Source organism: Tetrao urogallus (assembly GCF_951394365.1).
Source record: "Tetrao urogallus genome assembly, chromosome: 5".
Taxonomy (NCBI): domain Eukaryota; kingdom Metazoa; phylum Chordata; class Aves; order Galliformes; family Phasianidae; genus Tetrao; species Tetrao urogallus.
The window spans coordinates 31,094,801-31,120,709 of NC_136818.1; the positions used below are offsets into that span (position 1 = coordinate 31,094,801).

At 40.8% G+C, this 25,909-nt stretch overlaps 1 protein-coding gene across 4 annotated transcripts in view; it reads right to left on the reverse strand.

Annotated features, from left to right (window-relative positions):
• Positions 1-25,909, reverse strand: part of PCDH15 (protocadherin related 15) — a gene marked incomplete at both ends in the record, with an annotated part of 312,883 nt that overhangs the window by 50,180 nt on the left and 236,794 nt on the right. For all 4 annotated transcript variants that reach the window (XM_079536322.1, XM_079536319.1, XM_079536321.1 and 1 more), the window contains 3 exons: positions 10,775-10,902; positions 19,334-19,474; positions 19,911-20,020. In XM_079536322.1, the coding sequence (XP_079392448.1) occupies positions 10,775-10,902; positions 19,334-19,474; positions 19,911-20,020 (379 nt within the window). The remainder of the gene's footprint in view (positions 1-10,774; positions 10,903-19,333; positions 19,475-19,910; positions 20,021-25,909) is intronic.

A 25,909-nucleotide genomic window follows, 5' to 3' on the forward strand; every position in this document is an offset into this window, starting at 1 on the left:
CTACCCTGTCCCAAACCTGTACTGTTGTCTGGGATTATTGTGGCCAAACTGCAGGACCTGGCACTTGGTCTTGTTGAACTTCATCCCATTAGCCTCAGCCCAGTCATCCCACCTCTGTCATCAGAGGAAAAAGGAAATATCAAAAAAGAAGTTATGAACAGCAGTAGAAAATAACTGGAGTTCCAATATGGATAAATGTAGGCAACAAAGCAAGCCCAGGGCTTTCTCTGCGTGCAACACACCCACACCTAGGAATTTAACACATTCATTTATCAATTGCTTTGATGCAATAGTAAGCAATGGTTCAAAGCTGCTTTCAAAGAATATGGCTAAATTTCTGTTACCCTGTGAAACACCTGGGACAAAATAAATGCAGTGCAATATAGCTTTGCTGCTGCATGTGCTGAAATATTCTCACGTTTACAAATAAAGGAGCTATGTCACCCAGCCTATCAAGGAGGGGTGCACAAACAGAATAGGTTTGATGTGAAAATATGAGCCAGTCAGTGTAAAAGCAGAGTTCCTTCTGGATATAACTGAGTTTCAGACTTCACCAGCTCCTGTCAACATCAGCCCTCTCTGCCGGCTTTGTATTGGAGCCACATCTGTAAAACTCATGTCAGCCACTTCCAGACACTTTGATTCACCGGCATTTATTTTGGCAAGCTTCCTTTTCTACAAACACTGTTGGTACAAAAATACCCTGTAAACTCAAGAATAACTTAGGAAAAACAAAAACAACCCTCACTGAGTTTATCAGATTTATGATCTCTGATACATGCTCATTGAAATGTGCTTCAAGAAACAGAACTAGAGAGATTAATCCTGTAAAATAAAAAGCTTAAAAAGAAAAGGCTAATGACACATCATTAGGGTGAAAAGCGAATTCCTGCTAGTGATTTCCCTGAAGACTGCATGGGTTTTAGTTTTATTTTCATAAAGCAGATTGGAAGGATGGTGTTCGTGGCTAAAGGCAGTCTGTCTGGTACTCACTCAGAGGAGAAACTTAGATGAAAACACCAGTGGCAAAGCAGGAGCAGCTAGGAACCTCTCAGGCTTAAAACACAAGAAAGGCAGCGGTCAGCCAGCATTTTTTGAACAAACTAGAATTAGGCCATTCACGAGGGAATCTTGTTTTTAGGATTATTTAGAGATGCCACAGGCCAGGTCATACATTCCTCCAGAAGTTCTCCATGAGTGTCATGGTAGAGGATCAAAGGTTTTTTGCTTAAGTCCTTTGGTCTCATTTCAAACCATGAACCATGACTCAAGATCTCATCCATGTGTGGAGCATCCTTGCCAGGCTCTGGGGGAAAGGAGGAGGCTAGCAAAGGCAGCTGCGTGAAGCTGCTTGAACATTTGAGAGGCAATAATCAGCCTCAGCTATCATTACAAGAGAAATGGTATTTAACGCAGCTCTACATTTCCTGCTGAGCTATTAGCAATAAAAACAAGGTCTTTAAGATGCAAAGAAAAGAGTCTTGCTTAGAAAGTGCCATTTGAACATATTCTTTTTTTTTTTTTTTTTAGACACATCAGCATTCGTCAGCTTTCAGAGGACACTGATGTTAAAAACAAATCATACTCATGTAGAGTAATTAGAATACTTCACACAGCAGATCACTAACCAAATTAATTCTACCTAGAAGTGACTTTTTGATGCTTTTTTTCTGAGATCAAGCTTCCTGTTTAAACTATCTATATAATCTTTCTGAAAATCTAGAGCAAGACAACACATTATCCTGCTCTAAAAGGATTTTATAGTCAAATGAATATATTAAAGGAAGCGATTACTGCTGCCAGCAAAACTGCTGCACCTTACAAAGCTGGGAGAAGCAATCCATAGCATTTGCCTTAGTCACATATGTAACTGTTTTCATGATGAGAGAAGTGTTTATCCAATGCTTTATTGGCCTAATTGTCTCTAAAATCAATTTGTGTGTAACATCACGTACTCTGTATTAGTTCTCATCTCTTTTTACGTTTTTTTTTAGTGTGAATGTGGCCCATCATAGCTTCTTTCTTAGTCCCGGAGTTACTCACTGGGTTCTGTGTGGCCTCATCAGTACCCAGGCTGGGGTGCTTAATAAAATATTTTTCAGTAGGAAAAGAATTGCACTTTGACGAGGGGAGAAATTTTGCATAAACTATAGACTAGGGAATGATTTAACAACGGGAGTTAAACATACAAACGTTCAGCAGTGGTATATTTATGAAAAAAATTAGCCAACAGTGATTTACATAAATAATTGCATTAAAAATTAATGGCTAATGTAATTGTTAAGGACTACTGAAGAAGAATTAATTGCATTTTTAAAATTTGAATGCTGTAGGTTTTGCACAGGGTAATAAAGCTGGTCGCCATAATTTCATATAAATTGTACTAAAAAATGAGCCAGTGACACTGTACAAAGACAGAGAGGTAGCTGGGAATAATTTGTTATATGTCCAAACAAGGCAGAAGTGGAGTGCTACCAGCAGAGTGGCAGCAGGACACTGAGGCCCAGGACAAAGCCTAAGCAGAAAGTGCTCTGCACACACCTCTGGTTTCCTCTGGAAAAATGTGGGTACGTGGGTGTGAAGAATGCTGGGGGCACTTCCCTACATACCGTGGCCTGGACATCTGCTGGAAGAGGCTGCTGCAGGTCTTGCTGGGGTGGGGATCACCTTGACGTAAGGTTTGGAGCACCAACACAGCTGTTAACCCTACCTTGAGCCTCTTTAATACTGTAGCGGTAACCATATACAATTTCATACTTTCTAGGTAATTTCTCCCTGCTCATCTTTTTTATCTTTTATCTCTTATTTGAAAAAGAAGGAAAATTATTCTAGCTTAAGCTGCCACTAAACAGCAACTGTTGGCAAGTCCTTGCCATTGCAATGGTTATGCGTGACTAATTCAATTACAGTCCTGGCAAACAGAAGCAGGAATACCCTGTAAATCACATCTAGCTGCAGGAGCCATCTCAATATTGAACCACCAGCCACTCTAGTTCCTGCTATTAACCAGTGCCTCTGCTGATTCCATGACAGTTCCATCAGCAGCAACCAATTGAAACCAACCTGCTCCAACTGCTTGGCAGGCAGGAGCTGCTGGCTGACAGCAATGTGTCACAGAAGCTCTCTGGTGAGAGCTGCCCACCTGGCAAGCTGTTCCAGCTCTGTCAGGCTGAGCTTGCTACCAGTGCAACCCTGTTAGTGTGGTCTGCTCTCTTGACCTCTGATGCTCATCTCAACATTGCACACTTTGTGAAGCCAGAACTGAAAACACCTGAATTGCCAGCAGCCTCCCTTACTGCCCACCTAATCATTACCTGGAGTCGTGGTTAGTAGCTGAGGGGGACCTACAGGAAAGCTGGGAAGGGACTTTTTATAAGGGCAGGTAGCAAGAGGATGAGGGGAAATGGTTTTAAACTAGAAAAGGGTAGATTTAGACTAGGTGTTAGGAATAAATTCTTTACTGTGAGGGTGGTGAGACACTGGATTAGGTTGTCCAGACAGATTTGTGGATGCCCCGTCCCTGAAAACATTCAGTGCCAGTCTGGATGAGGCTGTGAGCAGCCTGGTCTAGAGGGAGGTGTCCCTGCCTATAGCAGGGGGCTGGAACTACATGATCTTAAAGGTCCCTTCCAACCCAAACCATTCTATGATTCTATGATTCCATAAAACAGAGCAGTGAGCTGCTCACACAAGCCACCTACTAAAGCCACAGGCAGCTTTGACCTGAGTCCTGGCTTTCTGCCATAGTATTTCCTCAGAAACCAATGCATAGATAAATGATAGCAGAAATCAAATCACTACCTGGCACTTGGCTTGACATGAAATTCTAAGCTCTGATCTTCAGAGGCAAAAGGTCAAGGTAGATACAGGAAAACCAGACTATGACTTGTTACCTTACTATGATGTAGTTAACGCCCGCCTTTAACTTGAATATAAATAAAATAGCACCTGTAAGATTCTTGCAACAAACCTGACTGCTGTTCTCAAGACAAAGAGCTGAGGAGCAGAAAAAGGTCCTCCCCAACAGCCATCTGCTCCAGATAGCCACCACAGCATTACAGCTCTCAGTAGCATCAGACCCCTAGAAATACCAGGGAAAATTGAATGACAAAACAGAAGTATTCTGAATGACTGAGGTGACATCAATGATGACAATGATAAAATAGTGCAGAACTCTTCTCCAAAATAACACACCTCTATGTGGAGTTCTGGCAAGTGCTGGTCTGTACCAGGAACTCAAACAAGATCACCAAAATTACACTGGATATGCAAAATCTGACAGTGGCAATCCCTGCTCATGGCCATTTTTGGGTCTGAGTTCCTGGAACAACATGCCTGGTCTGCTATGAAACATCCTATCTTCTTTCAAGCGGCGTCGAAGCATGTGGGGACTGTCATCAGTGGAGGTTCAGCTGACAGAACATTTTATGAGCTAGAGATGTTAAGGCTGCAACAGTTTTTGAACCAAGAAAATGACTACTTCTTGCAGAACCTGATTTGTATTTAAAACTAAAATGCTGTCAGAGTGAAAACTGTGGGGTGCAAAATTCCAGCAAGGCCTTTTTCATACTTGGTTGTCCACAGAGTTCTCCCTATTTAGCAGTGCCAGAAGTCTGCTACTCTAGTGGAGGTAAAATTTAAAACAAAAAACAAAAAACTTCACCAAAGATTCAGCATCACCTTCTGATCACCTCCTGATCAAAAGTTCTGTAGTGCTTCTACAGAAAAAATCTACATCGGATTTTCCCAATGCCACAGCAGAAACAGTGAGAATTTGTTCACATTTCTCAAAGGCAGATCGAATGCTGTCATCCCACCTGAGTATATGTTGTATATTCTGTATAAAAAATACTCTTGAAAAGTACCTATTAAAAAAAATACCTATTGAAAACTTCCTATAAACATATAGCCATACACTCATTTCAAGAGTTACACATTATTTCAATAGCAATTTCTGAAAGCCCAGCTTGAGTCAGGAAACAAAATTTCACATTTGACCCACCAATTGTTTTTTCCAAATATTCTAGAATAGCTTTGAAATTAAGGAAAATCTGTCTTCTTGAAGTGACATCAACTGTTCACAGCATTTTCTACAAGGAGAATGGACAGCAATGGACTTCAAATATTGTCAGTCTTTCTGCCACTCACTCTCAGGTACAATATACAGTAGAAGTGGAAGGAAGAAATATTTTGCAGGGACTAAAATGCCTTACTAGCTGATAGACATAATGAATTCTTGTTTGTCACAGACTCTTCTCAGAGCTTGAGATCAGCTTTTAAACACAAACAACAAAAAGAGGGTTGTAGGATAACAATACTTAACAGTCTTTTGTTACATTCCATATCATTCATTAACTGCATGTATTTTCCTGTGCCCCTATCTCAGCAATAACTGTTACTTGTCTGCTTTTCTTTCTTACAAAAAAAAAAAAAAAAATCCATTGTCTGGTTTGCTACATTTGTGATGAAAATAGGTATGTGAGAGGATTGCTTTCCTTAGGACAAAATGAGTACTTCATTTCCATTCCCAATTAAATGCTTCAGCCTTGCAGCCTGCTGCAGCACTGCAGCACAATGTGATATGCTCTGGGGAAGATGCATCCCTTTTTGCCATCAGTGATTTTACTGGCCCAGGCAAGAATATCTGCAATATGGTTAAAGCCATATTGGAAAAGAACTTGCAGTGTTTGTTACTTCCAGTACTTGGAGGAGAGAAGCTAGAAACCTAAGGAACAAATGTGGCTTTAAGGTCAGAGATGACCGCTTCTGATTGCCCATGAAAACGAAGATGCTTCAGCACAAAGAATGAAAGAATGTTGCAGAATCATTAAGGTTGGAAAAGACCACTAATACCATCATGCCACTTGGACCTCATTGCCACATCTACACATTTCTTGAATGTGTGACTCCAGCACCTCCATAGGCAACCCATTCCTATACATTATCACTCTTCTGGAGAATAAATTTTTCCTAATATCCAACTGGAACCTCCCATGGCTCAACTTAAGGTCTTCTCCGGAACCTACTGCCTTGTCACTGTTAACCTGGGAGCAGAGGCCAACCACCACCTCCCCACAACCTCCTATCAGGCTGATATTGATGAAACCTCCCCTGAGCCTCCTCTTCTTCAGACTGAACCATCCCAGCTCCCTCAACCACTTCTCATGTGCTACACGGCAATCACACAGAGTGCCAAATGGTTGCCAGCCCTTGCTCACTTGTACTGGGTCAAGTCAGTCCCCTCAAGAGAAGATCTTTGCCCTTTTATTAACACCTGATACAAGAAGCTAAATCTAGGTGCTTGTGCATTGGGAATTAGTTTAAACCTGTCTCTCCATGACCTTCAGAGCACATAAAAGTTGCACAGTTAGGGAGTTGCACAGCGATGAGAAATATGCCACAGTTAACATGAGTTGCATACTTTTTTTTAATGTGAAAGCAGAAGATGGATTCATAGCTCAACCTCTGATCAAGAATTATTTTTTCTTCTCACTCTCTCACTATAGGATTGGGCTGTACTCCTTTCTCTTTTAATATATCCCTCTGCTTTACAGGCTCTGATTTATTCCCTCCCTTGTACAATTTTTCAAGTATCCCACCTCACTGAGAGAGCCAAACCTTGACAAGTGCCTCTACAGGCTGGCAGCACAACAAAAGTCCTGGTACAAAACAATGCTCTGACTTACGTCAGACCCATCCACAGAAGCAGGAACTCATTTGGGTTATTTAGAGCACAGAGATTCATACAGAGGGATACAAAATCAGGGCTGTTAGACAGCGATAAGTAAGAGTTGGTATCAAACAAACACATCCGATGACAAGGAAAAGGAGGACTTCAAAAGGGCTGACCTAGTAGCTGCATCATCCACTACTCACAGAAGTCCTTCAGCTTTTCAAGCCAAATCCATCAATGTCAGATAAAAATCAGGAGAGAAACAAGAGAAGCCGAGAGATAATTAACAGAGACCCTGATGTACCTCATATATATATATAGTTTAATATAGTTATAGTTATTAATAATTGTATTAAACCATATATATATAGTTTAATACAATTAATACAATTTAGGATCCATCCATTTTTGTTAACAACAATCATTTAACTGTAAATAAATACTCTCTCCTTCCCTCACAATAATGAAGGGGAAATAAGAAAGCAATTCAGAAGTTAATGCCACCTCTACTCATTTAGTACCTACCTTTTACTGCTACTTCACTGAAGTACAGGGGAAAACATGGCAAGCCTGAGTCTTGCTATACAGGAAGTGTCACATATTGGTACACAACACTGCATGGCACTGCAGAATCACAGAAGTGTTCAAGCTGGAAGGGATCTTTAAAGGCCATCTGGTCCAACTCCCCTGCAATGAACAGGGACACCTATAGCTGTATCAGGAGCTCAGAGCCCTGTTCAGACTTACGCTGAATGTCTCCAGCAACAGGGCTTCAATTACCTCTCTAGACAAATAAGATGGCTCTTCATAATTTAGAAATGTTGGTCCACCGTGTCCCAGTAACAATAGTTTCAGTCATATATACTGAGTAGATCCACATTTTGCTTTGCTGCTAGACAAAGCCATGCCTGAAGATGACTAAAATCATCAGCGACAAAAGAATGAGAATATGCTGAGAATACACAGAGTAAACACCTTATTTTTACAACAACTCAGATGTCATCAAAAAATTAGCAAGTTTTAGTGATTGCAGAAGATAAAAGTAAATCACAGAATCACCAAGATTGGAGAAGACCTCCAACATCATCCAGTCTAAGTGTCCACCTATCACCAATAGTTCTCACTAAACCGTGTCCCTCAACACAATGTTCCTTGAACACCTCCATGGTCAGTGACTCCACTGGTGTCGGTGGCTCCTCCCTGGGCATCCCATTCCAATGCCCGACCGTTCTTTTGGAGAAGTGGTATTTCCTAGGAGCCCAGTTTCCCATTTAGGATGGAAATTTGAGTAATTTCTACTGTACTTCATTAATTTTCTTAAAATTTCAGCTTAGAAAACTACTCGTTTAGTTCTAATCACCTGAACTCAAGAACAGACATTCATTTAGTTAATACTTCTTAACATTCTAATTGGAATGGGCATTGTATTTAAATAACAGAGCAATTAGTTTTTAATTTAGAGGACAAAAAATAAGCCAGCTAGCAAACACTTGTGCTAGAACAGTAAATTACAGCCTGGTTTTCTGCTACAAGCAATTTTTAACTGTTTCTAATTTTACTTCAATAAAACATACAGTTATCTTTGCTGCCATCCACTAATAACAACTTCTGTCTTATGACCTGCTCTGTATTTGCCTTTGAGCAAAGTCAGGGAGATTTCTGTTACAAATTTTAACCAGAGCAGGTTAAAGATGTACAGCAGTAACTTCTCTCCTACATTTCTCTGATCATCCTTTTCTGTTCTCTGGCCACCTTTTCCAAGTTACATGTTTCTGACAGGTAAAAGCAGATTTCCCTCTTTTTGCCTGAATATCCCTTACCCATACTCCTGCTCTGTTTCATGCATTTCTTACCTCCTTTGCTGGTAAGCAGGAATATTAATAAAGAGGTAGGAACAGTAACAGGTAGGATTTCACATTCTGTTCTCATTTTGTATAATAAACTCATACTACACTTTTAAATTTGTTCCTTACATTTCATTTTTTCATTCACAAAATGCTCCTTTAGAGAAATAACTTTGCTATTCAGCATTCTTTGTCTACTCCAATATCTTTGTGTAGAATTGCATCTTCACTCCTTCTGAAGTTCATATATTTGACACAGTTTTCTATTTCATATGGTTGAGTACACCAGAGTTTCTAATTAAGGTTCATGGCTAGAAGCAACAACTAGCAAAATGTCTGGGGAAAAAAAGATACTAACAAAACTATTACCCCTACACGACCCTCAGATCACCCTAACAGCAATCCTACCTGCACTCCTTTAGTTTGGTCATCTGCACTTTTCTTTTCATTAAATCACACTGACACCTGGCTAATGATTTTCTACAGAGCAGAAACATGGTGAACCTTGAAAGTTCAACACTGAAGATGGAGGAAAAGAAATTTATGTATACAGGTTTTTCCAAATCTTTTTCCTGAATGCATTATTTCCAACATACAGCACTGTCTTTCGATTCACTCTGTAATTTCTTTATTTATAGGAAAATAACTCCAAATAAACAAAGGCACTGCATATGCTAGATGACACTGTTGGTTTTCTTTATGACATCTGAATTGAATTTTCAAGTCAGTGAAGCGGTAGCACAGAAACAGACCTTTTCAACACTCCTTCCCAGTTACCAGTGCACGTCCTGAATCTCCTCTCACATAACCCTTCCCCAAATCTTCCCAATCATTGAATATTGCTACATTTTTTTTCAACCATTCAACGTCATCCTTGGTCCACTATGAGGGAAGTTGCACCTACCTGGATTTGTCACGGGATCCTACCCGATTCAGTCCACCAAATGACCCACAGGTTGGGAACAGGTCCTTCCAGCAGGCAACATCTCCAGCTGCCCCTGAGCAGCAGCATTCTTGCTGCCCCTACCTGCTGCAATCTTAAGTTCTATTTTTGCCTTCAGAAGAAGCTGGGAAGATGGCCATAGGGCAGATTTATGCACCATAAAGATTCCAAGTGAATTTCAGTAAAAATTTCCAGCTGTTTGCTTGGGCTGCTGTATGCGTTTCTAGAAAAGACTAACATGGAAATTCTGGAGCCTAAAATAGCCTGAGAAAAGAATTTATGTAAAATAAGTGAGTAAACATAAACAAACAAAAAAAGTCCTCTGAACTACATCACAACGTAGGAAAATTTTTTGGTGCTCTTCTATCCAATAATCAATGTTTAACCATATCCCACTTCTCTGCTGCCCCTGGATTGGCTTTGGGGAGGACTGCCACAGAACAAATAAAGCAGTGGACAACTTTGACAAGCTGTGATATTCTCTGTTTTATTCCCAGTGCTCTGAGTACACTTTGAGGTCAACATAAAAATCTGAGTGGGTCATATATTTGTGCCCTCTCATGCATAAGCTAGAATCAGCAACTTGAAAAATATTCCACTAACAAAGTGAAAAAGATGCAGGAGGCCTGCTGAGGTAACAAAATAAAGGCAAAGGAAACAAGCTGAGCTGGAAAGTCCCAGCAACCCAAGCTGCCTCCAGCACTAAAGACTGCACCACAAAGCATTTTTAAGAGAACAAAAAACAAAACAAAACAAAACAAAACAAAACAAAACAAAAAAAACACCCCAGCTTTTATTCTAAGCTAGCTTTTCTGCTGGAGGCTAATTATATTCCAGATATCTTCTTATATTCAGATATCTTTCCTTGAAATTTCTTATTTCATTGTTTGCTTTTTAACTACAAATAATCCATCTTACCCAGAAGTTGTGTCAGAGTGCACAGACCTGAGAGTTACTTCCCCAGTTTTCCAACACAAAAGAATCACCTAAACGTTAACATACATAAAATGATAGCTAGAAATCTTCAACTGCTGACCATGCAGATTCAGCATGAATCTCCAAATCAGCCATGCATCAATGACTGCTGGAATACAAGGCCAGCACACTTATATCTTACACACATGAAGACCATCACACTTGCAACTATCATCAAACACTGACTCTACAAAAGTAATTACCCATTTGTGTTCACCATACTTGTTTATAAAAACTAATCATAAGGAAATTAGTGGCTTCAGTTCAAATAGGCTTAGTAGAACCACGTAAGTATTTTTCTACTGCAAGTGAATATTAATGTGACAACTGCAGACTTACCTTAACTTTAAGCACAGAAGAAAACATCTTAGCATCTTCAGACACTCCTCCAATGTACATTTTTTTGGTAAAAACAGGCGCATGATCGTTTTCATCCTTCACTTCAATGAACACTTTGGCTGTATTACCTAAAACAGGGAAAGAATAGCATAGCTAGACCATTAGGCAGTCAATCTTTAACACCTATTGGAGCTTAAATGTTTACAGCCCAAGTGGATCCTGTGAAAAATGTGCATAGATGACACTATAGAAATAAACATTTCAGAAATGATAACACATCTGGTATTAAAAACATGAGTTTGAAGGAGGTCAAGGAGTTTCATGCTTTTACCTCCCACCTTTGCCATTCTTTTCTTACAGAAAATAAGTGTACACCTGCATTTTGCTACTATGGCTGTATGAATTTGCACGCAGGCAGAAGGCTTCAGAAAGCAAACCACAAGGGATTAGAATAGAGAAGCAGAAGACAGAACAGCATACTTCAGTAACACAGATCTGGTCACATTAAATTCTCACAAGCATTATAAAGAGGTAATGAACATGCAACGTATACTAATAACTAAGCTATAAAGAAAAGCTTGCCTTTTTCCCTTCCTGTGTAACATGCTTCATATATTTTAATTCATACTAACTTCCATGCAATTACTTAATGAGGAGCTCTGCAGCACTGTCTGTTAGCTCCAGGAGACCATCATGATACTGAACATGGCAAGTCAATACAGCTCCATCAACATCTGCCTAAGCATGAGTATTAGAAGCTCAATACATTTTCAAGACAAAAAATACAGCTGTTAAGTAGTTACTGCTCCACTGGTAAACAATAAACATCTCTTCTTTCCTGTAAGGAAAATGGTCCAGCAAAAACTATGGACGTGCTGCAAAGAAAGGTTCAACTGCACAGCCATCAATATCAAGATTTGTTTGTCTCGTTCAAAATTGTGTAATCCATAAAGAATGCTGGAAATGATGGCATCCAGTTCATTAAAACCACATTTTCAAGCGGTAAATTGACTCATTTCAGAGTTGATTTTCCCAGTCTCTTTCAGTGCCAGTGTAATTTAAATGCTGCACAGGTGCCATGCTGATTGGCATTAGTTTCCAAAAGCAGGCTCATTTACAAAGAGCTTAGTGCCTCTCCAGTTGGGGGAAAGCTTGTTATAACCAGACTATATCTCAGACTGCACACGTCATCCAAAACGTTGCAGGTGAGGGGTCCTGATAATGGCAAACAAATATAGAATTCATAATAGCAATGGGAATTTGAGAAAACTATTTAAAATGGCATCTGCTGTACTAGCATATGAAGAAGAACAAAGGAAGGATGAAAAGAAAAAAAGGGAAATGACATTTCTTCAAAGGAGTAATGATTTTTGCACTTGCCACAGTGGTCTGCACAAAAGGTTAAAGTACTTGTAGGTGCTTTTACACCAAGCCACAAGGAAAAATGACTTCATATGAAGCTCTCTCTTTAAAGTTACAAAAAATAAGCCACAGGCCAACAGAAAGATTTCAGCATCTGAATATGCATAATGTTGATATAGTGATCTATCTGTAATCATGTTCCGTTTGCTTGTTTTAAAAGAACACTTCCATATTATTTATTATGGTGAAGAAAAACGCCCATCCAAGAGCCGTTGTAAGACTGCATGAGAATTCAGTCTCAGTTAAAAACTGCAGCCCCATAGAGAAGAATGCAATTTCAGCAGGATCAGAGCACTGCATGCAGTCACCTTCCCCTGCTGAGCTAATAGACAGTTCCATCAAGGGCTGGCACCAGTTTTCTACTGTAAGGGCCCAACTGCATCCCATTTGATGCTGCTAGGAGTAGCATTTGCTAACCCACACTAACTCTCCATAATGCCCATCAAATATTTTCTGTATGGGGCTCACAAGTGGAGTCATTTTAAGCTGGTTTTGGTGAGGAGGCTGAGCCTCGTGCAAAGTTTGCTTTGCAATTTGCTCGAAACCATTTGTTTAATTTGTTAGTAGTTCTCCGAGCTGCCAAAATGCTGATTTGTTCAGCAATGGTTGAACACTTTGAAAATGAGAACATTATTACACAAAGCACAAAGCAAATGAAATACTCTGCATATTTCCAGACTGACATTAGTATCACTGGTGTTGAATTAAACATACACGCTCTATCTTACAGCCATTTATACAGAATCATAGAACCCTTAGAGCTGGAGGGGACTTTCAGAGGTCATCTGGTCCACTTCCCCTGCAATGAACAGGGACATCTATCACTACATCAGGTTGCCCAGCCTCGCTGTGGAAGTTTGCAGGCACGGGCTTCTACCACCTCTCTGGGCAGCCTGTGCCAGTGCTTATAACTCATTCCTCCTGGCAGACAAACAGGAACATGGTGGCAGTGAACTCTGCACTGTACTGTGCCTTCAGTCTGATTCCAGCCTGCAGCTGGCCACAGTGAGTGATAAGCAGCCAGCTGCAGAAGTTGCTGTACTCTCACATGGAATAAGCCTAGAAGAAGCCCACATTAGAATCCCTGATCAGAAATAGAGCCATGCCTGTGAAGGCAGTGCCAGAGCCTCTGTGTTGGGGATGCCCCAGCTGTGCTGCTCCATCTTGTTGGACATCCCTGCAGTCCTGAAGGTCAGCCAGCCCACGAGGGACATTTCTGCACCATCACCTCCTGCAAGGTCTCATGTGTCTCAATCGTCTCCTCTCTTCCATACTGCACTGGGAGAACTGCAGTGTGCAAAGGGCACAGATCTGCAGCTCCTTTTCAGACATCCTCAGCTTCTAAGCACCTAACATACTGCATGCACTACTCCAATGAGCAGTCTTTCCCCAGGCCAGAAGGTAAGGCTTTTGGATTCTTTCAGCTGAAGGAGAGTAAAAGCATCCAGAAAAGCTGCTCTGAAGAGAGCCTGATGAAGCTGTTCAAGAGATAAAGCTCATGTATCTAGAATAGTCAACTTCAGAAGCAAAAACAACAGCTCTAGGGAGATGGTCAGAACCACTGCGTGCTAACACTTACAGATTTTCTTTCCAAACATGGTTGCAGAAATTTCTACTACCACTGCTTACTTCAGTGGTTTAATTAAGTGTCTGCTTCATGTCAACCCATAGTTTCTGGCTAGACCACAGAAATTAAGCTGAACTAAAAGAACACTATTTGAACAGTGGGACATCAGAAGTTGGCTGAACTCTGATTTGAGTGCTACCAGATTTGTTTTACACTGTGCTTTCACCAACTTTATGACACTGGTCTACCACCACCTGGTACAGCAAGCTGATACAGTTGCTATTCATACACCCTAAGTATTAACACAGAAAAACATCCAGGGAAACCATCCCAGAGAATGCATGGCAGAGGAGGCAGATTTGCAGTCCTTTGGGACGCAGAAAGTGATTTGTCCATCTGTCACAGCTCCCACCTTTGGGCATGAGCAAGGCTCACACAACACATAACGTAGTATTCAGCAAAGCTGACTGACATGAAAACAACATGGAAGTGTGTTATCCTCCCAGCTGGTCCAACACTTTTGAGGTATCTCACCTCTTCACTTTCTGGAAGTGAAGCTGATTTTTAAGAAGAGTGTGTGCTGCTCTGAATTCTGATGCAGCCCTTAGAGTTAGGAGGGATAGCTACAGCTCTCCCTTACTCCTGCATCAGGTTGCAGGGAGACACAAAGAGGGCACTCACAATATCTGAGAAAGAATTTTGCTTACCAAGACAGTACCTGTGCCACTGCAGAAGAAACAGCAGATTCTGTTGTTTGCTGTTTGTTTTTATTCTCATTAAAAAACAGTAAAATCACCACATGGTTCTTGCATCTCTAGGAACCTGTAACACGTACCTGCTGTTCTTCCTCTCACTACAAACTGGGGTCAATTAGATCAGCAAGAGTACAGGCAGAAATGAAAAAGGGGATGCAGGAGAGATTACAAATGACACCACAAGCTTCCAAGTGAAGATGCAGGAGACAAGATCAGGGATGCAGGGCAGAGCTCTGCCACACAAATCCACATACAAGTCCACGTTATGAGAAATCTCCCTTTCCCCTCCCATTGTAAGAATATGGCTTACTGGAGAGGCAACCTTAGAGACAATGTGAATGTGAAAAGGCAAAATGTGCAGAACAGTAACCTGAAGCCATCAACACTGCCTTCTGGTTTCCTCAACAACCCATTGAGCCAGAAACTCAAGTGACTTCTCCTGAAGACAAGCATTTCAGACAGCACTCTGCCAGCTAGTACCACCTTTCCCTCAGAGGCCTAATTGCTGAACAGTCTGTTTGCATCCACGTCTGTCTGCAGACAGACACTGGCACAGCCTGAAGTACCTGGTTGAGCAGCCACAGAGGACAGGTAAAGCTGTGCTCAGATGGCAGTGGTAACTCAAGGTAAGAGAGCAAATGACATACATGCATACTTGGGGAATGAGAAATGCTTTTCTCAGATGCTGGAAACTGGGAACACCATAAAATGTGATGCTGCTGCCTTTCTTTTGTGTTCTCAGGGATTTGCAAGGCCATTTTGTCCACATGGTATTCAAAAGCAAACACATTCTGGCTCTGCTGTTGGCTCTTCTACCATATCAAAGTGTGAAGACCTGCTACCTCCCATCACGGTTCACATTTTGTGCCTGGCTCAGGGACCAGAATGTCCCTGCTCACGATTGCTTTGATTCTTAAAACTGGGACCACGATTACTTTGGTGATAAAACCTCTTTCCTATCTTTATAAGTCTCCACTGCTCTTTCTCAGTGTGTTTGAGCAGCACTTCCTCTTCTCTCATCCTTCTGCCTTCCCTTGTCTCCTCCTGTCCCTTCCTCCTCACCAGCAGTTGTCCTGAGCACTTTTCCTCTGGGTATCAAACTTCAGGACAGTGAAGTGCTGATGAAAACTCCCCAAAAGCCAACTGTTCAAATGAGAAAAGATACGATGCTTAGTCTGTCCTTGGTCAAGAAGTACTTTTATTCAGTGAATAGTTAATTGTACTGATATAAAAAATAGAGTTTGAAGGCCCTGCCTGTGGCGGGAGGGGGGGGGGTGGAATGATGATCCTTTGGGTCCCTTCCAACCCAAGCCATTCTATGATTCTATGATACCTTCCCTTCAGCTCACTACTTCACATCTCTTCTTCAGATGGAGGTGCTGCTCACCCTGGGATTAATGACAAAGCAGTGCCTGCACAGTGCAGAACACATCCTGCCATACGCAGCTCTGTGCTGTTCCCTTTATGTAAATATTCTCCCATTTCTCATCCTACCCAGTGAGGGAAAACTGAAAGCTTCTAGCTGAAAGCTAATGACCACGATCCTCATTTGTCTCACAGTATGCTGTGAGCCTATAGTTTATAGACAATCTAAGAAGCAAAAAGCAGACACACAAAAAAAACCCAGCTACTAAATTAAACTGAAATGATGAAGTTCATTAATACTTGAGGTCACTGAGGGTTCAGCATCAGCAGATGCCGATTCCTCCAGCCAGAATTATAAGTTTTTAACTTCACTATCATCAGAAGAGCTGACATTTCATCCATTCAAGTGAAATGTAAAAGCACTTTCACTCAGGAATTTCACATTACAAAGTTTCAGTGAAAGTTACTCACTTAAGAAGCTCAATTTCGCTAAATGTGAGAGCATGATTTTGCATGATTAAATATCATCAAAAAAGAAAATGGAAAGACTACTACAAATGTGGGAATCAAACCAAGAGGTCGAGGAGTCTCCATTACAAAGGCCTAGGTAATCTAGTTAGCCAGATACTTGTAAAGTGTTTTACAAATACATCATCTGCCAAATTCTTCAGCTATCTATCCAGCAGACTGTAGACTGAAAATTTAATATATACTACTTACTCATTGATACCCCAATATGTACAGCAAGTACATGTCTGTTTCAACTGAAAAAAATATAAGCACTGGCCATTACCAGGTATTCCTGAATATAATAACTTGGCCACCCTCTTTCATGAGCTACTGCACAGAAGGGAGCACTGATCCCATGTAGACCATGAATGGGAGAAGGGACAATGCAGTACTGCACTGTACAGAAATGCAGCATTCCCAGACCTCCCCCAGGCACAAAGTGATGAGGTCAGCTGGTGCTGACTCTCTCTCCTTTTCTTGATATGTCATCAGTGGTGGATGTAACAGCATACAGGACCTTCCATTGCTGTTAATGTCGTTCAACTTCTGATCATGGAATAATCCCTATGTACTGTGCCACAAATGCATGTGTACAATCTCTGTTATGGAAGAAGATATATCTATCAAAATATGCTTTCATTTTCACAATAGTCTTCTGCTAGTTGCACAGGGAGTTGTGACAAGCCTGACAGAGGTATTTTAACTGCAATGCTTCATATGACGTCTCAGGTCATAATGCATTATCACAGTTTCAGAGCACATTCTCAAATATTGGGGTCTGTTGTCATCACAGAAAAGTCAGGGTTGAAACAGACCGCAAAGACCATCTAATTTCAACTCCCTGCTATGTGCAGGGTCACCAACCACCAGACCAGGTGCCACATCCTGCCTGGCCTTGAATGCCTCCAGGGATGGGGCATCCACAACCTCCTTGGGCAACCTGTTCCAGTGCCTCACCACCCTCTAGGTGAAAAACTTCCTCCTAATATCCAACCTAAACCTCCTTTGTCTCAGTTTAAAACCATTTCCCCTTGTCCTATCACAATCCACCCTCGTAAGCAGCCATTCCCCCTCCTGTTTATACGCTCCCTTCAAGTGCTGGAAGGCCACAATGAGGTCTCTCCTGAGCCTTTTGTAAGTCCAGTTCCTTCAACTTTTCTTCGCAGGAGAGGTGCTCCAGCCCTCTCATCGTCATACTAACCTCAGTAACTTAAAAAATAAATGAAAAAAATGGCAAGAAAATTATTGTTAGCTACCAATTTCTATATTGCAAGCAGATTTTCCAGTAATACATTACTGGAAGAAAAAGCATTGTACCCCATTTTAAATTTTATCCCCTGAATTATAATCTCTAATTTATACACTATACTTTCATAAATGTGCAGCAAATCAGCACAGAAATAAATTGGAGCTGGGTTTCCTAACATTTATGGCTATTCATTAGAACAACAATTAGAACACTAATTACAGAATAGGACAGCAAAATCAGCTAAGTACAGCCCTTCCTCTGCGATTCAGCAACTATTAATTCCACAGATCACAACTCATGGGGTGGGAAAGACCATCTGCCATGGGACAGCGTGGTCACTTTTGACACCATTGGCTGGCACTTGGGCTCCCTTCCTGGCAAAGCACTGACCAAAGAGGTGACACAGTTGCAGAGTGGAAGGGAGTGCTCACCTTATACCTGAGGCATAACTCACCTAGTGCTCCTTGTTCCTCAGGGCAGGCAGAAAGGTGACAGCCCAATGCTACTGACCCCTAGGGAGTCCTCAGCTCACATGAGGGGGAATGCAGTGAGGTGGTACCGCAGCACAAATGACTTGGAATAGACTTACAGTCAGTTTCCAGTGAAATGGGAATGCAGTATTCTCATAGCCTTTAAATTATTTTCAATCCCTTGCTACCTTAGAGGAGTTTCTCTATTTGACATTCCCATGCCCTGGGCTTACTGCCATCGAGACCACGATGGTCCTTACCTAGAGATTATAAAATCCAGCAAAAAAATAAAGACAAATATTGCATATGAAAAAAGCTTGTGATGTGAACATACCATTTTTCTTTGGTACAAGCTATTAACGCTTTTGTAATTAAAGCTCAAACATGGCTTAAATAGGAAGGTGTAAAAGATGGGATGGGACATTAAGTGAGACATGTTCAAAGCCAGACTGCTCAGGCCTTTTCCTTATAGGAAGCACAACAAAATGTCCAGAAGTCCTTTTGAAGTCATTCAAACAAGAAAATCATTAAAAGGAGAAAAAAAATCTCTCACACTCGGAGACAGTAAAAATAAAACAGAACTCCTTTGTGCCTGGAGCTCTGCAAAGAAACTTACTGCCACAGACCATCCTTTTTCCAATTTGCTCTCACGTGGGGTTGCAATAAGCTCCCCGAACACCCCCAAGAGATGCTTAGGACATCTTGTTCTTCCTGTCACCCTTGCTGCCTATCTATCCCACATTCCTCTCTGCAGAGTCCTCACATTTTCTGCCTTCCATTACTCTTCTGTGCCTCATACTCATTTTGTTCAGAACTTATACATCCCCACACACACAAGTCCCCAGCCCAGCAGGGAGGAGCAGTTTGCAGTTGGGCTGCATAATGCATTTACGAAAAACTGTCGCATTCTATCACGGAAAACTTGAATTACACTGAAAATGTTTGATCTGCGCCATCAGCTCACTATTTGTATACAAATATGAGCCTATCTGGGTCAGTGAGATCTCTGTCTAACACAGATGTGCTTTGGGAGGATCAAACCTAACAGTTATCCTGTAGAGAACACGAACAGAGATCCACAAATGCACACTGTGCCTTTCACAAATGATCATCACTGCTCAATTTCTGAGAACACAACAGCAGCGAGACTGCAGTTAACAGTATTACAAAAATTAAGAATACATTAAAAAGATACTCAATAACAAGGATCTTTAAACTTACTTTTGGATGGGACACGCAGGTTGGATCGTACCACTTGTAATGAGTCTGCCTGAACTCGAAGTTCATAACTTGTCACTCTTTCATAATCCAGAGGCTTTTTAACAGAGATCACACCTGTTCTGTTATTAATAGCAAACATATCTGAAAGCCAGCAAAAGAACAGAAGTTTTGTCAATGACAAAATGTTTCTATTTTGTGAAATCACTGCTTTGACACCAACTCCAGGCAGCATACTAGAGCTAGGAAGCATACTGTCCCCAGTGGAGGAGACACACATTGGACATGGAGATGACTTTACATTGTTAATAAAGAAATACAAGACTTCCCAGCAGAGAAGGCTAAGTGCAAGCTCTATATAAAGTAACTTCACCTCTTTTTAAGAAGCAAAGTCTGCTCCTGCACCTGTTTTTGTCTGTGGCTGGACAGGCCTGACAACAACAGCAGGAACAGTCCCTCCTGCTTGTACTGATGAGGCGGGACCTCACTTTAGCTCACTTTTCTGCTAGTCACTGTTTCTTGAAAACTTCTGATGCATTCACTGTGCTCAACACACTCAGATCAAGTTACTAGTACTTACCCTCTTCATTTCCTGACACAATTGAATATACAATAGTTTGGTTCAAGGCAGCTGCCATCACTGTAGTGACCACAGTTCCTTTTGGTGCACTTTCACTCACTGGGGGAGGTCTGCAGAAACGAACAGAAGTATTTGTGTTATCCTCCCTGATAACGATATTGTCTGAACAGCAGAATACTGACAAACTCGCCCTTCAGTTGGCAATTTCAACCACCCATTATGCTGCCAAAGAAGGATGACCTGCATTAAGAAAGATTTAACCCCTGCCTTCGGCAAATGCAAAAAAAAAAACAAGTGTGGGCCAACAGACAAAAGGTGAGAGTATAAAGATATAACAGTCTTTTGATATGATAAATGAAAACCAGGAGATAATGAGTAAGAAATAACAGAAACACAAGAACCATCACACCCTGATAAACTGCAAGTAAAACCTTAGACCATAACAGTTCTTTCATTAAAAGCACCTTTACTGAGAAAACTGTAATCTACCAGGAACATGTGCAGGAAAATTCCTACATGAGTAACCCTCTTTAAAATTTGAACAGTGAGCACTATGAAAGCCACTATGAAAGCCACTTTCATAGGAGCTTCCACTCATCAGAAAGCGCTGAAAGTTGCTCTAATCACTCATTTCCTGTCATAAAAGCCAAGATGCTGCAATCTGAGCATATAGATGGGTCTTTTAATTGTTTTGGAAATTGGATTTGATTCACTGAGCATTGAGGTGTGAAAAAAGAAAAAAGACTGTGCAACTAACATTTATCTCATCTTCTCCATATCCTCCAGACAATGCAGACTGATGAACTCATGTTGTATGAAAATAACGACCATCCTCCCAAAACAAACCTAAGTTACTTCTCTCCCTTTCCTGTAGTTCAAATGCTCTGCCTCCTTGGAAAATGTGATGAGTAACACTCTGAGACGCTGTTTCCTCCAGGAAACCATGATGACTTTCACATAAATGAGGAGTTCATTTGTGATAATGAATTCTCAGACGGCAGAAGTATTTCAGTTTTGAATTCTCCAGAATTCTCAACAGAATCTGTACCTCCACTAACTTCAGAGCATATTTTAAGCAATTCTTCTTTCAACTTCCTCCAGATAATGTTAGAACACACCATCCCCATACCTTTCCCATACCAAGAGTAGTAAGTTGGGATCCCAGTTTGCAATCTGAGCTATTGAATCAAGCCTACACTTCACCTTCACACACCAAGAGACCAGTCTGTCCTTCATTACAGACTTTTCCTTTGGGATGAACTCACCACAGGTCCAATTTCTACGCTTGACCGCTCCTGCCTCAGATTACACTGTCCATAAAGAGTATGCCAGAGGCAAACCGTATCCATGACCCACGGGGCTATGATGTCCTCTTTCTTCCCTTGTGACATCTTCCATCACTTTATATCCGTCATTTGTTTTGTCAGTGCAGAGGGCCTAGGTCCTCTTTAATTCAATCACTGCATCTTCCTCAACATGTTGGGACACCAATTCTTCTGAGATGCCTTTCAATACACAAATAAGGGGGGAAAATATACTTCCAGGCTGAGCCACACTGTACCATAACACTGGCCCTTTGACTCTTTCGCGAAAAAGATTCTTGCATACTTGCTTTTACTCATTTACACACAGAGCAGATCACCAGATCCATTCAGCCAGTTCCATTCTTCTGCCTCAAATGTGCTGTCAGCAGTACAATTCATTATTGGTGCTGATTTATTAAGCTACAGAACTGCTGTTTCACAGTGCATATTAACATACATTCTACAAATGCAAAGGTCAGTTAATCTTAGAGAAAAAAGGCCATCAAATCTGAAACCATTTCAAGCTGTAGCTTTTTTTTTTTTTCTTAAAAGAGGTCCATGATGCAGGCGAGAGTGGGAAAATAAAGATCCACCTAATGTCAGTTACTATATCATTTTTTCTTTTTCTTTTTCTTCTGAGGCACTTAGTTTGAACAAAAACCCATGACTATGTATGTACAAATCCCACAATTCATCTGAAGCACAGTTTATTCTTTTAATAGAAACGGCCTTGTAGCTTCCCCTCCGACACAGCTGAATTTAATGAATTGACAAATCAATATTTATTAGGAAACAGTTTTTGTGCTCACTATGAGAGACCATGGACAGAGTGGACAGAAAACTGCCATGGTAATTGTATTGATTTCATTTCCCTGATTAACTAAGGTGATCGAGTTCAAAGGGAGCAATGCGTCAGCGGAATTAAAACCTACAACCAGGTTCTTGACATCTCGCTGAATTGTACTGACAGGAACCAGTAAAAGACAAAGGTATTCAACTGACAATATATGGTTCTTTATCCTGTACTACAAGCTCTAACAAGCTTTCTTAGGGGATAAGTTCATCATCTGGTATTTCTTCTGTAACCATCACAGCAACATGTAAGTTGGATGACATTCACTTCAGTGCTTTGACAGGAATAATAAATAGTATCTTGCTAGCATGCAGGATGGGATGACTCCAACTGAGGATCAGTGGAAACTCCACAGGGTCCTTGGTCTCAGCATGATGCCACTCCACTGCCCAAGCCATACCCAATGAGGCGCAGTAGGAAAAGAGGGCATGAAAGTAGCAGAGCACACAACAGAGCAGCCTCAAGGTTTGTGCCTAAACTGAGGTTGGATTTGGAAAGAATAAAACACCTTCAAAAACTGATGCTTAATAATGTGCTTTCTGTCCTATTCTTTGCATTTAGTTATCCTGAACAAACTTAAGAATTGCCTGTATTTACAATCTCTCTTTAGTGCCTCTACTGTATCATTTGCTATTCATGAGCCATAAACTGTCCTTCAAAAAAATCCAACAAGAACAAAACAAAACAAGGAAAAATGGCATGTAACATAACAAAAACAAGATTAAAATAAATCTATTGGTTATAAAGAAAGACATAGAAAGAGTAAGAAAAAATGTACACAAGTTATAAAAAGGTAACATCTTATAATTTGCTACATCTCAATTATTGTCATCTTGGATCAGAGGAGAAGTGAAGACAGGATACATACTAAATACACTGGTAAGGTATATTTTTTAAACCCCAAAGTGAAATCTATCCTTTTCCTCATCTTCCCTTTGCTGAACAAGTCAGACTCTTGTTCATTTTTCAATTTGTCTGCTATCCAATGTGCTTTAAATGCACCATGAAATTTTTCTATCTCCAAAAGCATGAACATGAGATTTAATCAAAAATTAAATTTAAAACCAGCAAATCCAATAATAAATCGGAAAATTGGTTTAGTACTGAAGTTTAATAGCATGATGTGCACACACACTGCATTGGACACATCAGTTGACTGTTCTGTGGATTTTATTTTAGTTCTGGAGGTCCACTAGCATAGCTCAGAAGACATTTTTAACTTTATTTTTATAATTACACTACTAAAATTCTTAGCTCAACTTGATTAAAACCTCATATTGACCTCTCCTTGTCAAATAATCTCCCTATCTTCTCTTATATTACAGTTTCTGGAAATGTTTTGGCCTTAGCTACTTTTAACACTCAATGGCATTTCACCTGAAGCTTTCTGGCCGAAATGTTTCTGAACATTGCACCCACTCCTGCACAGACTTTCATCTTAATCCTCATGGGAAGCAATTTCATTTGGCTTTTTGTCTGTCTGATGTTTTGCATTGAAGAGAAATTATGTAAGTTATTAAAAAATGTATTTTTCTAGAGAAAGGTCAAGTGTAGACAGAGCAATAAATGTTCTAAAATGAGGTGAGCTAAAAGTGAGGTTAAATGGAAACTGAGACAGCTGAGAACAAATCTACAACAGAAATGCTTGAAATACGCCACACTGTGCAGTTGAGTTTTAAAGAAATGTTAAATAAAAAAAAAGTTTAATTGGTGTAGCACTGCTGATAATTATAGAAACAAGCAAGCAAGAAGTAACGGCACCTCCTTTTGTTTTCTCACCAACATTTAGGCTACCTTGGCTGCTCCCAAAAAGTGAAGGACCTAGCCACATTTCCGAGCTGCAATGGCATTCTCATCGTCCAGTCTGTGCAGCTCTAACAATCTGAAGGGTTTAACAGAGACTGTGAGTCTTCTCTGCAAAAAGTCTTTTGTTGTTAATTAGATACACCTACCAAGCAGCGCATGTTCAAAGTGAGCTGAGAAGGATGATGCGTTCCTCACTGCACTTAACATCCTCACTTTCTGCCTCAATCCTCAAATGGGTTCAAGACATTCTGACCTTTTCATGGCATTTACATCCGAAACAGATGACAAGGGGGTTTGGGCATTGCTGAAGTGAGCTCCTGTCATAACCTATTATCTTTTAAACCGAGCATCAAATTTTATTCCCAGGAGCTCTCTTGTCAGTAGGCATCACGCATTTGTGTGATCCCACTGATTTTCGTAAATTCCAGCTGAGGACATGAAGACATAAATATTTCTGTCAAATATTACTGTAGAAGTGAAAAAAGAAAAAATCCCTGACAAGCAGAACACAGATCTCTCTCACATACTCAAGTCTGCCTGCGAGATGGGTATCAATGGGATCAAATCTAAGACTATAGATAACGCAGTGGTTTTGTGCTCTTATCTGGCTGACAGTTGGTCGGGTTTAGTGCTACATTTGTGTCAGTACATCTCTTCCACTTCACCATTCCTGGAGTGATCTGCTTCTACACTTCAGCCATGGTGCCAAAAGCAGTCCTCAGCCCTGACCCTCACACCAAGCATAGCAAGGCAGACTCCCTGCATGCACCCAGGCCCCATGCTACTTCTGGTGTAATCAGGGCAGCTGAATGGGAACTGCTGAATCACGGCCTGAACTTCTGATTGACCACCTGAGGCAAGTACTGAATCAGCAATGGAGCACAGGTGAAGGCAATTCAGCTGTGTGACCAGAAGGGCTGGAGCCTGGCTGCACCTCTCCTGGACCCCATTTAAGGGCTGACTGCCCCTGAGGAGGGATCTCTCTCTGGAGATTGCTCTTATTGGAGGTTTTTTTTTTTTTTCTTGTGAGCCCAGGACACAGATAAGCTTTTCCATTCGTTTTCAACTATCCCTTTCCAAAGTGATAATTTTTCCAGCTATATGCTCTCTAAAAACCAGCCTAACCACTCTGTATGCTTGTCAATTGTATGGCAGCACACAGCTAGAGGCACTACTCAAGGGGTAACGTTAATTAAAATTAGTGTTTCCTTCTTATGTGGTAAAAAGTAGTATGAGATTTTAATAACTGTGATGTAGTATAACTTAGCAAAAGAGGAAAAACACAGTAAGCATCTAATTCCCTAATTTTTTCAATGAAAACCCTTAATATCTGCTGCAGAAACCATTTAATTTTCTTATATCTCATACCCACATGCTGAAGTGTGCTTTTGTACTTGGTAACAAATAATTGCTATGAGAACACCCCCATATAATACTGATCCCAGGGCAAAATCACATACATTTTCCTGAAGCTAAGCCTTCACCAACACCTGAGGCCAATTAAAACTGCATGTTGGAGCTCATTCCTCTAACGCCAGCTTGGGGAAAACACCGAGGCTCCCTTCAACTCAAAGATGCTACATCAAAAATGTTGCCAGTGGTACTTCCCTCCTTTTTATGTCTTTCCTTTATGAAATGCGTATTTCACAATAGGAAACGTGGGATGAGCAGCACTAAGACTTGGCCAGCCTGAGAAAAGGTTTACCCCCATAGAAGCTTTAAATCTACAAGTGTCTTAAAATACACTCTGGAGGGACAAAACCAACATCCCTACAAGAGGGGGGAAATGACCCATCCTATGAGCACTGCTTAACATGGAAGGGAACTCAGTGAAGAAAAACTTCAGTAAACAGAGGCTTGAAGAAATAGAGCTCATGAGCACTCCGATGAAAAAATAACCACATTTAAGTCAGAAAAATATATCCTGACACACTGACCTGCTGTTTTATTTAGGAAGCACCTGGTTCCTTAGTAAAGCCATTCTGCTTGTGTGAAACAACTTATGGCCTCTGAAAGTGCTTTGCTTCTTGAAGTGA